Below are 13,849 nucleotides of genomic sequence, written 5' to 3' on the forward strand. Positions count from 1 at the left end.
GGCAATTGGAGGGTCCCACTAGGGATCACAGCAAATGTAAAAACCAGATACTCATGTGAGAGTCCCCTGAATGTATTCTGCAGAGATTGTTTGCTTATGAACAGACAGCAGAAGTTGGCTATAACATGCTTGTTATAACTAATTGTTTTCCCTACACTCAAACTTCAGCAAAGTCCTCTGAGGAAGCACAGAGTGATGGATTTAAGTTCATTTGTTTGCTTTGCTTTCTATGCAAAACGTAGGGTTGCATAGGAGAAGTTTTTACAAGTAGCAGCTCTCATACTTTTCTACAGTCTCCTTCCAGGGTTACAGTAACAGTTTCCCATTTTCACTTTTCATCATCTTTAACTTGAAGCAGCAGATGTAATGGAGAAAAATCAGTTCCTATGTTGAATTGGGCAATGACATCAATGAGAATGTGGTTATAAATAAAATATATTTATTTCTTATCAAAGTAAGTAAATACGCTCTGTCGTTTTATTGTTACTTATATAGAATTTGAGGGAAAATATGTCTATCACTTTTCTGATTATACACTTACAAAGTCTTGAGTAGATATTAGTATTGGTTAGTACATTATTAATACCTTCACTGGAACACATTTAAAATTTTTCTTATTTTAAGTAGTATGTCTGTGAACACTATGTCTAAATTTTATAAACATACTTCTTAAAGGCTACTATAGTTTAACAAATAGTGAATTTGCTATTTAAGAACCTCCTCATTCTCCTACAAAAAGTGACTGAAGCCAAATTTTGATTCATGTTGCACGTCCAGCAGGATCACAATTCGTTGTTATTCATTTCCAAGTTGCGGTTCTTTCAAATATTGGGTTATATGATGTGTAAACTTATATGCAGTACTCTGTAGTTCAAACTTAGAAACTGTAACTTATATATCAGTTGTTATTGGGATATTTTCCCATTTTACTGTTTAGGTATGTTACAGGTTCTCTGAAAAATCTCCTGTACTTTCATAATCCTCCCCAGGTCGTTTAGAGAACAACATCAGGCAAAAAAAGTTGTAGGTTATTTTACACTGTTCAAGTAGTGAGAAGAATGCTGTTGCTTTTTTGGGGGGTCCTGCATTCTAATGCTTATACTGTCTTACATGTAATTGAATTTCTAGGTATTGTCTGGGGCAGATAAGGATTAATATTATCCATGAATCCTCATAATCTGGTTACTGTTCCTTAACCAAAAGACTCTTCTTCAGTGTGTAGAGTGAGTTTGTATCCGTGAGGTTGAGGTCTGCTTTGCAGGTTATGTTGAGATTCACAACATCTCCAGGAGCCCCCAGGGTCAGACTTTATCTGTTAACTGTGACCTTTTTTCTAGTAGTCAGCATGGGAGTAATGGAAATATCCTTTTTCCATGCTCTGTACTGGCTTTCTGTCTTACAAGGGCAGATGGCATAGAACTGGCCCTATCTCCCAGGTCACATGAGAAAATGAAGCCAAAATGAAATTCAAGCTGTTTTGGTGGCCACTGCAGCTGGTAATGTGCAGAATAAATATTTCATTCACTGCTTTTCCAAATACTAGTTGGTTTTATTGTTGTAAATCCTAATCCTAGTCAAGAGCCACCTTGTATTGTGAAAACACAGTAAAAAATACAAATCAAGCTTCTCCTTTAATTTTTCAATTAAAAATTTCTTTGGCTTCAAGTCTTAGAATTCAACTCCCATCCCCAGAGCTACATTTCCTCCATGCTGATGCATTATCACAGCTTTTATTTTACTATCTTCTGTCTTTTAAAATAACAACTGTTCTCACACCATTAACCAGGTCCTCACTTGATTCTTCTGAAGCTCTCAAGAGTTCATAGCAATTACACTTGTTCCCCCCCAAAAAAACCATTTTCTAATTTTACTTAGAAGATAAATACAATCTAAAGAACCTTGGTGAAACCAAGCTAAATCTGGTGAATCTACAAGCAAAGTAGAAATCAAATTTGCATCACTAAGCATTTTGAGGGCTCAAGCTTTAAATTACTTATACAGCTGCAAATTTATGCCTTTTCTGGACAGGCTCTCTCTCTTCTTAGTCTCACTTTTAATCCCCCATTTTAGTCCTCATGCCTTGTCATATGACACTCAGCTTTATTTACTCAGATCATATCCTTCACTCACACATCTAGCTGAAAACCTAAGTAAATTTTGAGGAGCACGTAGAAACATTCTGTGAAGAGGCGTGATAACGATATTCTTTATTTTAAAGATAAAGCTTTTCTAGCCATTTGCTCCAATAGGAGCAGCTTCATCTTAGTCTGCCTCCCTTGAAGTAATTTCTGTTCCTCTCAAAACAGAAATCCATAATGGCTAAGAATTACAAATCCAAGCCCCAGCCAAGTCTAGTCAAAACAAAACTCTCTGGGTTATCTGCTGGTATATTTCCCTGACAGAAAATGCAGAAATCAAATATTTACATGAATGAGTGCCTATCTTCACGTATACAATAGATAGTCTGTTTAAATTCTCTCTAAGCTACAAATTTTCACTTATCACTGGATTGTATTTGTTAGAATGCTTTGAAGTCCATTTTTTTGTACCTTTATGCAATGACTTCTCTTTTCTCCTAATATATGTCCCATACCTCACTATACTTGTTGAACTTTTTTGAACAGAGTGTCTAGTAAATTCTCAGAATTAGCATAAAGCTTGATGAGTGAAAGGGAGTTAATGGCAATTATTAAAAATCTGTAGTATCATGTCTGTTTGATACCTGTTTGGTCAGAGCGAGGTGCTAATAACACCAAGGTTGTGGGTTCAGTCCCCATATGGGCCATTCACTTAAGAGCAGGACTTGATGATCCTAGTGACTCCCTTCCAATTTGGAAAATTCTGTGAATCTGTAAACCTGTTTTCTGCTAAAATAATGCTAATGTCTGATTACTTCGTTCTCTGAAATCACTTCCATTTTTATTTCCTGCCATATATCTCTGCATCACTTAGTGTCATTTGCTAATTATTTCTAGCCATCTTTTCCAGAAATCTCACATTTAAATAAATTAATCATCCAGAGATCCTTTTTTGTTTTCATGGAATGCATGTTTCTTGGCTCAAAAGTAAATTTATACAGTACCCACTTCTTATACTCTTAGGTCATTAATACAAATATATTAGATATCTTTAAAGTAAATTATGAAGGCTGTAAACGTTCACGTTTACCGGTATGCAAATTGCATGTTTGTAAAATAAGAAAATGCCTATATATGATAATAGCTTTTCTTTATTTTTCTTTCTGAACCTTGAAGTTAAATGCAGACTAATCGTTGTGCTACAAAGAAAATTAGTAAGGCATCATTTGGGAACTAATGACTGCTCAGGGAAAGCTGACAGCATGTTCCTTGGGAACATTCAACTCGTGAGCAAAGCTGTTTATACAGGGTGGGAGACATCCTAACCTTGTAGCTACATGCAATTACTAATCGTCAATTATGGCATTACATGACATCTATCTTTGGAGCACACAGTATTTTGTGGACCTGCTAGCTGAGACTGACCACTTAAGTACCTTTTCTCATTATTTGGCTGTCATTTCCAGCTACTATTCTCTCCAAAGTAAACAGTTTTCTTATTTCTCCTAATTTTCATATGTGATGAGATTTATTCCCAGCTGCCTCTGTAAGAAACTGAACGTATTCCAGCCACTGCAATTGGATTTTTTTTGTTGTTTTCTTTTTCCTTTTCAGTAACTAATACTTCAGAATCGAAGTGACATGTTTGTTTATGAGTTTGACTATCCTAGTGTATAGCCTCCCTCAGCATTACCTTGAATAAAGCTGTGCCCACACGTGTTCACATCCAGATGCCTGTCCTCGAACACACGGGCATGTATCAGCCTTTGTGCTTCCAGCATAAAACTCATTTGAATCTGAATGCAACAGTCATCACCCTTGCAAATTCAAAAGCCACCCACTGAATGGATGTTATTGTTCTGTGTGTAACTTGTGCTGAGGATACCACAAATTGCAAACAGGCTACTGAGTTGTAATATCTTTAAAAGTTACTGCTGTGGTTGTTTCTTAAAACAATGAAGGAAACCCCAACATCCAGCCCTTCACTGAAGTCCAACTGACCAGACCCATGGTGAATGCTATCTCTTTCTGGAAACAAATCATGGAAGAACACAGTATTTACAAGTTCCAGTTTTTCCTAGTATAAATAATCAATCTTTGGGCCTGATCCTGTTCTCAGTTACTTAAATTAATTAATGGCAGATGTCCAAAATCAGAGTGAAATTCAAGCCTCAAGAGAGAATTCCCACAAGGCCTTCATATGACTGTTTTAAAGAACTTAAGTGATGCTTAGGCTCTGTGCTGGCCCTCTGCAAAGAATAAATTTTACCCAGAATGCTTATTGCTTTGATCCCTTATATATAACTCACATCCTTAAGTTTGCACAGCCACAAAAGATCCATACAGTGCTAAATAGCCAGATCTTCAGCTGGTGTAAATTTATGTAACTTCATTGACCTACATGGAACAGTACCAATTTTCACTACTCTGGCTTAAAGAATCTCCATGGGACAGAGGTAAGTGCGTATGGTGGGTAAATGGATGAAAGGCTCTTCAAATGATGAAAGACTATATTGCTCTGGAAGTGATTTAAGTTAAACTGGAAAAAAGCCACTCCTTTTCCGGAATAAATCACATAGGGAGTATAATTATGCAGTTAAATTTCTTCTCATGCAGTCAAGCTTGAACTTGCCACCACATTTGTGTAAGAAATGAAACGTTTCCCATCTCTCAGCAATATACCACATTCTGCATTTAACACACACATACATGCAAGCTATACATGTCCTTCTTTATTTTGAAGGGAAGGGTGTTCGTAATTTTCTGTCTTATTCTGAAAGCAAAAAATGTGGCATGGGCCTGTGTTCCATATCACCTTGCTGGTAATAGAGTGGGTTTCTAGAATAATTTCAAAATCAGTGAAGAAAATCTCTTATTTCCTGTTTTATGCTCTCTAGTCTACTTGCCCCTTTTTTTTCTGAACAGTTGTGTGCCTAGATGTTAAATATACTGTTAAAGCAGGTAATTTCTAGAAATGCATGATTCAGAGTCATTTTATGGTATTGTTTCTTCTTCTGATTGTGTCTGAAATCAGAATTACAGACTGAATGGATCATTCAGACAACTGGTGTGCTTAGCATTGCTGAGATTTCAAACCAAGAATATTTCTCTGTCATGGGAATTTATATCCTACTGCAAGGCACTTTTTTTTCCTGGTTATGTATTGAAGTAGTAACTTCTTTCTTTCCAGCTGTTACACATCTGTATTGAAGGCTGGGGAAACTGGCGGTGGTCTGAGCCATTCAGTGTGGACAATACAGGGACCTTTATTCGCACCATTCAGTACAAGGGCCGGACAGCATCGCTTATTATCAAGGTTCAGCAGCTCAGTGGAGTGCAGAAGCAAGTAAGGATTTGATCCAGTTAGGAAAAAATAACATGAGTAATTTAAACTGTTGCCTATTCATGAATTAGTCACTTTGTTATTTATTCTCTCCTACTGGGATCTGCAAAAAACAAGTATAGCAGTCTTTGGGGGCTATTTTGGGGAATTTTTACAACTTTTTTCTTCACTTTGGTGTTGATCTTAGCATTTAAAAGCTCAGTTACCAACACCTATTTTATATGCTCCTGTAAACATCCCTTTGCATGGCTCATAAGTTCTGACAGTGCTAAGTTACACAATCTCTTCCATGTTTTAAGCTCTTGAGGAACAGATTTTTTTTTTCTTCTTTTTTTTAAAGAAACTGTTCATAATATTTTCTGGGTTGTAATTCAGGACTCCATATTTTTTAAAGAGAAAGAATTACCAAATTAACATTTGAAAGTGAGCTGCTGTGCAATAATAACTTTCCATTTACTATCTTTGTAAAGAGATGTGTAATAACACTGCAGCTGTTCTTCCTGCATTGGCAGAAGCCAGAGCATGTGGTGGACAGAACATGCTCAGCTCATGGATGTGGCAGAGCGCCTTGTGCTGCACAGCACAACAGTAGAGCTGACCAGACAGGAGCAGTGCCTGGTGTCACTGAAAGCCCTGCTGAGATTTCGCTTGGTGGGCTGTAGCTGTGGTGTGTGCCCTCATTCATGAAAAAAGAAATGATGATGGTTGTACAGGGATACCCATGGAATGGTGTTCCCTGGAATAGCTTGGAAAAAGTCAGATATATTTCTACAATAAACAATTCATGTGTGATGGACAGCAACAATGCCGAGTCTAATTTGGTCATTTTCTAGGTGGGTGCACTTAAATACAGAAACAAGTTACAGTCATTTAATGAAATTGTAAGCTTTTAAACAGCAGACATACTGTGAAAGGTCTGGATCATTGGCTTGTGATGGGAATGTGAGGTATCAGTAGAAACCTTTCTGAAGTACATCCCTGTGACTGCTCAGAAATGTCTCGACATTCAGAGACCATCACAGAACTCTTAAAATCCAAACCAGAACTGTCAGCCATGGGCAGTACTGCTGAGTTTAGTGGGAAGGAAAGTGGATATGTCACGTGTTTCTTTCAAGCCTGAATACTGCCTTAGCAATATTTTAAGCATTTTAGTGCCTAGATTTCTATGAAATTGCACATATATTTGGCCAATAAGAATAAGGTTTACCAGTCACTGCCTTCAGCAGTGCTTGGGAAAACCTAAAGTAGGGAGATTATTCTTCTACAGGTTTTCACTCTCTAATTCAATTTTGACTCTTTTTTTCACAATTGTTTACATATGAGCTGTATTTTTTGTGTGTTTTAGATCCTAATCTGTGGAAGACAGACAGTCTGTAGTTACCTTTCTGAAAGTATTGAACTGAAAGTGGTTCAGCATTACATTAGTCAAGATGGACAGGCTGTTGTTAAAGAACACATCAACTGCCTTGCAGCCAAGCAGAAATTGCCTTCATATATCCTAGAAAACAATGAGCTCACTGAGTTGAGCGTGAAATCTACAGGAGATGAAGACTGGTCCCAAGACGTATGTCTAAGTTCTAAACACACAGAACACAGCACTGTCATTCAGGTATGACTAGAAATGGGTATATGGAACAGAACACTAAAAATGTCTGAGAGAACTGAGTACTCGCATTTAGACCTCTATTTGATATAATGAAACAGTGAATGTTATCATCCTGAAATAATGTTAATGTAATGCTGATCTTTCTGCAAACAGGTACCATCTTCAAAGAGTTCAATTACATATGTGTGGTGCACAGTTTTGACTTTAGAGCCCAATTCACATGTGCAACAACGATTGGTAAGTACATTTAATGTCTCTGAAATCTAAATGTTTATGCCTTACATGTCATATAATAAATTAAGGTCAGAATGACCCACTGTAAAGATTTATCAATAGTTTGTTTTGACAGTTGTAATACTGAAATAAAATTGGCTTTAAATTGGTGTATTCTTTTCTTTTTATAGATTGTTTTCAGCCCTCTTTTCATTGTAAGGAGCCATCTTCCAGACCCTATTATCATACATGTAGAGAAAAGAAGTCTGGGACTGAATGAAACACAAGTGATTCCAGGGAAAGGACAAGAGAAAGCACTGCAAAATATAGAACCAGATCTTACACACCACCTGACTTTTCAAGCCAGGTAAAATACTCATTTTCCTTGAAAATGGTTCATTTATGTGGAAAAGGATGAATAATTTGCACTTAAACTTCTTCTGCATTTTTTCCCCAAAGTATGCTGTGCACAGAGGGGATATGACAGAACAAGTGTATGTAGCCTGAAATGATATCATAGGAAATATTAAATTTGGTATAACTATCCTAAACACACTGGCATTTGTTTGATTAAGCAGTCCACATTCTTGTGTTTTAAAAAATAAGTTTCTGAATGATCTTGAAATGTTTTTTTGAGAATAGTGAAGAGTTTTTAGGATCATTACAGTGTCATGCATGCCAATAAATCCTCAGGAACTTGTTGGACATCATAACTTGATTCACCCACAATTAACCTTGAGAGTGTTCTTGCTGCAGAGTACACTTGGGAAGCCTCATTAGAGAAAATGTTTATGCTAATGCTTGATCTTGTTGTGTAAGTGACTGAGTCTGTTTCCAATGACAGGGAGGAAGATGATCCATCAGAGTGTGCAGTCCCTATCTCAACTACTCTTATTAAACACATAGCAACTAAATCCCATCCAGGTGGCAATGTCGGCCAAGTGCTCTCCGAGTTCTATGGCACCACTAGTCCTCCCCAGCCTGCATGGCCTTATAATAGGAAGGATTCTGAGAGGTAATTAATTCCCTGCTAAACCTTCTTCATGACTGTTGCATTGCATTTCCAAATAAACTGAAATCACATTCTGGAAGACTGTATGTGATGAACATTGAGTATATTTTCAGCAATTACATGATTCCTGCATGCAAACTGCAGAATCTGTGGCAGGTGGGGAAAATAATGAGGTCAGCCTTAGGGCTGCCCTTGTTTACACTAAGAAGATTGCATCAGTATGTATTTTTAAAAAATGGAACAGTTTTTTTGTGAATGCACTTTCTTTACTGCAGCTCTAGAGGCTGTTGTTTATTCAGCTGGTGTTTGTTTCAGTACAGAAACAGGGAGTTGCTGTAGAAGTAGTTGTTGGGAAAAAAAGGAAATGTGATTTGATGACTACAAAAGTCACAGGTTTAGTTCTGAAAGACAGTGGTAACTCTGTTAAAGCATTTATTAATTGACTAAATTTAGGTTGAGCTTGTGGAGTTAAAAATATGCCTTTATAGTCTACATGTATCTAGATCTTTCTGACAGCACCTCAGTGTGTTCCAGAATGATAAGGTAAAAAGAGAAGTTTTTCTATTTCACAACCGGGAAAGCCTTGCAAATTTCTGAAAGTAACACCTTATCATTTGTCATCTTGAATTCATTATTCCTTTGACTTTATATTTTTGCTTATTTGTTTTTGACAGCAATGAACAGCTCTCCCAATGGGATAGTCCAATGCGGGTAAAGCTGTCAGTGTGGAAACCATGTGTTAAAACTCTGCTGATTGAACTCCTGCCCTGGGCATTGCTTATCAATCAGTCCAAGTGGGACCTCTGGCTGTTTGAAGGAGAGAAGATTGTTCTTCAAGTGCCTAGTGGGAAAGTAATTATACCTCCCAACTTTGAGGTAACTTTGCCATTCACATTAGCAGGCACAGTTCTGCTAAATACACTGATTCTGGAGAATGGTTATTACTCCAGATGATTCCCACTTTCCAGTCACTGTCTGTTTATCTGTTAGTCATATGATGAGGAGTAGCAATAACAATAGGAATTTACCACACTGACTGAGTCACTGAGTGGGTAGCACAACATACTTGGTAGCAATGTTTGAAAAACAACATCCAAAAGATGCATAGTTAAAAAGTGACTGCAAAACATTGTAGGAAGAAGGTCTTCATTTCATCAGCAGCCTTCTCCCTTTCCTCTCAGTTCAGCCAAAGAATCTGCAACATGGGTGTAATGTAGCAGCCCACGAAAATTGCTGTAAAGGCCAAGGAAAGACTTTGGCCCCTGCTGTGCCAGCGTGTCACTTGGGAAATTGTTGACTACAGTAGCAAAGGTGACAGTGTAAAAGGAATGTTTGGTTTGAGAATGCTTTATGTTATTTCATAGCTTTTAATGTTACCAAGGAAAGTTGATAATCACATAGGATGAATTACAATATAGGAAGATATTTTAGAATGCCTGCCTTCCTTAATTCAGAGGTTTGTGTAACTGATCTTCCCACATATCTTGGCCATGCACATTTTTTTTTATTAAAACTCTGATATTCTTTAATATTGAAATAATTAAAATAATTTGACATAGCAGCTTGTCGATTCCAATTTTACAATCTGATACTCCCTGTTTATTTTGTCATCTCTTTTCCCCCCATGTCTGTCTGTTGATAAAGAAAAGGTCTGCCTAGTAACACATCTCAGTGTAGACTATGGCCTTGATCCCCCATGAGGGTCACTTCCTTATCCACCTTGTGGTTTCAGCTATCCTTGTACCACATAGAAAGGGTCAGAGGGAGAAAGGCAGGAAATTATATTCACTGCCCACTGGAAACTGCATTTAGAAGTGTAGTGGAAGTGTATCAAATTGTCAACAACTGATAATCAGTCATTTTTTCACTTGCAGGAAGCTTTTCAGGTTGGAATATACTGGGCAAACACTAACACTGTGCACAAATCAGTGGCAATTAAACTGGTTCATAATGTGACCTCCCCAAAATGGAAGGATGCCGATAATGGAGAAGTAGTAACATTGGATGAAGAAGGTTTTGTTGAAGCTGAAATTAAACTTGGTGCTTTTCCAGGTCATCAAAAGGTTAGAACAAAATTATGATGATTTGTAACTTTATCATGTAAAAACAAAGTCATATAGCAGATAAAACAATCAAATGTATGCAGTGTGAAAGCGTCTCCCTAATTATGTTAATATATGTCCAACATAAAGAGAGTATAAACAGTGTATGAAATATAATTTAAAGAAGTAGATTGCCAAAAACATACTGTGCAACCCTTAAAGATAATACAATATCTCCTGGAAAAAGAATTAATGAATTCTCAATCTTGTTAGAATAACATTGACAGATGCAACTTCAAAAGTATGTGATGTGGCTCCAATTACGAAGTGCATGAATATAGAGTGGATTGCTGTGATTAGAAAGAAAACAGTAGTTCTACTGCTACATTTCACAACCTTTTGTGGTTTTGTGTGACTTCATCACAATTTTCATTGTTTTACAGTTGTGTGAATTCTGCATTTCTTCCATGGTTCGACAAGGTATACAAATTCTACAGATAGAAGATAAGACAACAATAATCAATGATACAGCATATCAAATCTATTATAGGCCACAGATTTTTATTTCCAAACCCCACTCAGGAGAAGAGGTAAAGCACTGTAGATACTCCTTTTTGTTTGTTATCTGTGGAAAATGGTTGTTTACATCTGTATCTTTATTTAGATGAGCTGCATGTAGCAAAGCTTGGAACAGAAATATTTAGACATAGTAATAAAGTAATAGTGATAAAGTAATTTATATAATTTAGAATACTGAATCCTGGGTAAATTCAGCTCCAGTAATTAACTGTGATCAGAAATCTGTGCAAGCAGCAAATTCTTGCACATTGCAGAATTAGTTCTGCCTGTTCTCCATCTGTTCAGGCACTAATGGCCATTTCTGTAAAATAGGCAGCGTAATCCGTAGTAGCTGTTGAAAATGTTCTCAGAATTTTTACTGAGTTTGCGTGTAAAAGAGGTATATTGGCCTGGCAAGCTGAAAACATTTTGTTATCCTTTTGGGAAGATTCCAGTTATCTGAACAAAGCTGCAGAACTAGAGACGTGCCCAAAGTTTATGTATTTCATAAACTGCATTAAATTGTGAATATCAGTTTTCTAATAATCTCACAGAATATTTAAGGATTAGCTTGCAGGAACCAAAATGTATGCATGGTCAATATATTTTAATCAACCGTTTATACTTATTTATTGAAGATTACATTTACAGTAAAATATGTGGAAAGCATTCTCAGGGTCAAACTTACTAGAAGAGTTGGCAGATCAACAAATTTTTAAAGTTCCTCTTTCTGTATTCTTTTCCTTCTGCTTTAGTTTTCTTTACATCAGTATCTACAGTTGTGCATCACACATTTTGTGGCAGTCTTATGGGATGGGGAGTTGAGAGAATGTTGAAGCTAAAATCCATTCTTAGTTTTGTAACTATAAATGGATTTTGTTCACACAGTCGTGTTACAGCAATGTAACTTGATTTTGGTAGAGCTATGTTGTACTACTGAGAGCTGACCATAGATCACAGAATTACAGAATCACAGAATGGCTTGGGTTGAAAGAGACCTTAAAGATCATCTAGTTCCAAACCCCTCAGCATGGGCAGAGACATCTTCCACTAGACCCTGTTGCTCAGGACCCCCAGATAGCTGTGCTGCAACCCTATTCTGAAGACAGAATTTGGCCAAATAGACCTTAATGCAATGTACTTACTGCAACCATTAGTTAGTTGTGGTCATTGGCTACTTGAGAGGGTTCTGTGCAAAATCGACATGGATAAACTCCCTTTTAGGAGCCAGCATGCCATGCTACCACCACCTTTTTTTTTGTTTCCAGGACTTCCACTCACCTGACAGTACGGTGTTCAGCATCGGCGCAGCTGGGGCAGGCTCCAGAGAGGTGCTGAGCGCCGTGCCCTGCTGGGACCTGATGTCGGAGCTGGGTCCCTTGGCGGCCGGGGCATCTCTCGGGGACAGGCGTGTGGTGCTGAGCTTCAGTGCCGGGAGCCGCGAGCTCTGGAGCCTCCCGGCCGTCGTCAGCGCGGAGTTCGCGAGGCAGAGCGTGGCGGTGCCCACGGGCACGTGTGCTGAAAGTGGATTTTGTACCAGGTACTGTGTGCTGAGCACTCACCAGCAGTGAACTTGGCTTGTTGCTAGAAAGCCTCAGCTAGTCAGAAACCATAAGAGATTAATGCAAAAGTCCAAGTAACACATGCCCCCATATGTAAAGGCAAGTCTTACTTTAATTTTAAAATTGTTATCTTCTGATAGTTTTGATGCTTTTATTGCAAACAGTTTAGTGATATGACCATGTACAAGTTAAACACTTTTTATAATATATGGCCTGCTATTTTATTATGTGCATGCAAATAAGATCATGAAAAGCTTATATTGGGGAATTAAGGTTTTTTTTAACTTGTGAACAACAATTTAAGAGTTCAAGGAAAGTGTGTAATAATACAACACAAAAATTTAGGCTTTATTTAAAAGGAGACCTATATTCTTTTAAGCATAATAAGAGGATAAACAAGAAAAGACAAAAGGGGTGAAACTGTTTTGAGATTACAGCAAGGAAAGATTTCAAGTTTTAAAGCTTGAACTGTGCAGTTGTGCATTCTACTTACAAACCTATGGATCCAGCTAGTTAAAAATAATCCAGTGACTTGTCAGATGACCAGCTTCGTTTCTTGAACCTGATATCTGAATCTATTCATGGTTATACTGGTACAAACAAGAAACAATCTGCTGAAATTAGAGAAGCTACATCAGTCTATATTACCAGTGATGTGATCTTTCTCTTGCCTGAAGTGCTTGATATCATTCAAACCCTCATACAGTTCCTCTGCAGATTCCAAGAGGTGTCATTGTGGATACTAAAGATTCTCATATAGACTTCAGATTTTTAAAAAATTTAATGGAAAGAGTAAGGAAGGGATTCCTTATCATTCTACCACAGAGAGAATGGCATAGAGACTCTCATGTTCCTAATAATTTTAATTTTCAGACTTTGGAGTTTTTAAAAGTCACCATGAGGTTAAGATTTTTTAGCAATAGCCAATAAATTTGCACAAGAGGACAGAAAGAATTTATGTTTATTCATGAAGATATTTTATGTAGCTAATGAGTAGAACTAAATTAATTTAATCTCATTTTGGAAATTGATGTAGTGATGGTCTATAACATTAACATTTAAAAGAGCAGTAGCATTGTGGATCATTCCAGAGGACCAGTCAGTTAGAGTTACATATTTATTGAAATATCTTTCATGTGTATCAGAGAAGTATCCATGCAAATTCTTCTGGAAAATTTTAAAGATTTATGTTGAAAATTTGGGTCTACAATCTCATGTTTTTAATTTAATATAAATCTCTGCTGGCTAGGGCTCTCATCTTGTAGACACACATGTTCAGTTTAACTCATGAGTACTCTCCATGAAGCAATTTCTTCTCTCACGTTTTTTAGACTATTTCCACATGTTCTTCTGTTGAAGTAGAGATATGTACTTGCCTAAATGTAGATAAGTATCTATGGACTTGGAACTTGATCATAAAGAATTCCACAGATAC

General features: G+C 37.1%; 1 protein-coding gene across 8 annotated transcripts in view; it reads left to right on the forward strand.

Moving 5' to 3' along the window:
• VPS13B (vacuolar protein sorting 13 homolog B) overlaps window positions 1-13,849 on the forward strand; it is a 434,575-nt gene that overhangs the window by 393,076 nt on the left and 27,650 nt on the right. For all 8 annotated transcript variants that reach the window (XM_069005219.1, XM_069005215.1, XM_069005221.1 and 5 more), the window contains 9 exons: window positions 5,269-5,424; window positions 6,767-7,030; window positions 7,181-7,264; window positions 7,432-7,607; window positions 8,085-8,255; window positions 8,927-9,128; window positions 10,127-10,315; window positions 10,738-10,884; window positions 12,121-12,392. In XM_069005219.1, coding sequence (XP_068861320.1) covers window positions 5,269-5,424; window positions 6,767-7,030; window positions 7,181-7,264; window positions 7,432-7,607; window positions 8,085-8,255; window positions 8,927-9,128; window positions 10,127-10,315; window positions 10,738-10,884; window positions 12,121-12,392 — 1,661 coding nt within the window. The remainder of the gene's footprint in view (window positions 1-5,268; window positions 5,425-6,766; window positions 7,031-7,180; window positions 7,265-7,431; window positions 7,608-8,084; window positions 8,256-8,926; window positions 9,129-10,126; window positions 10,316-10,737; window positions 10,885-12,120; window positions 12,393-13,849) is intronic.

Source organism: Aphelocoma coerulescens, chromosome 2 (assembly GCF_041296385.1).
Source record: "Aphelocoma coerulescens isolate FSJ_1873_10779 chromosome 2, UR_Acoe_1.0, whole genome shotgun sequence".
NCBI lineage: Eukaryota > Metazoa > Chordata > Aves > Passeriformes > Corvidae > Aphelocoma > Aphelocoma coerulescens.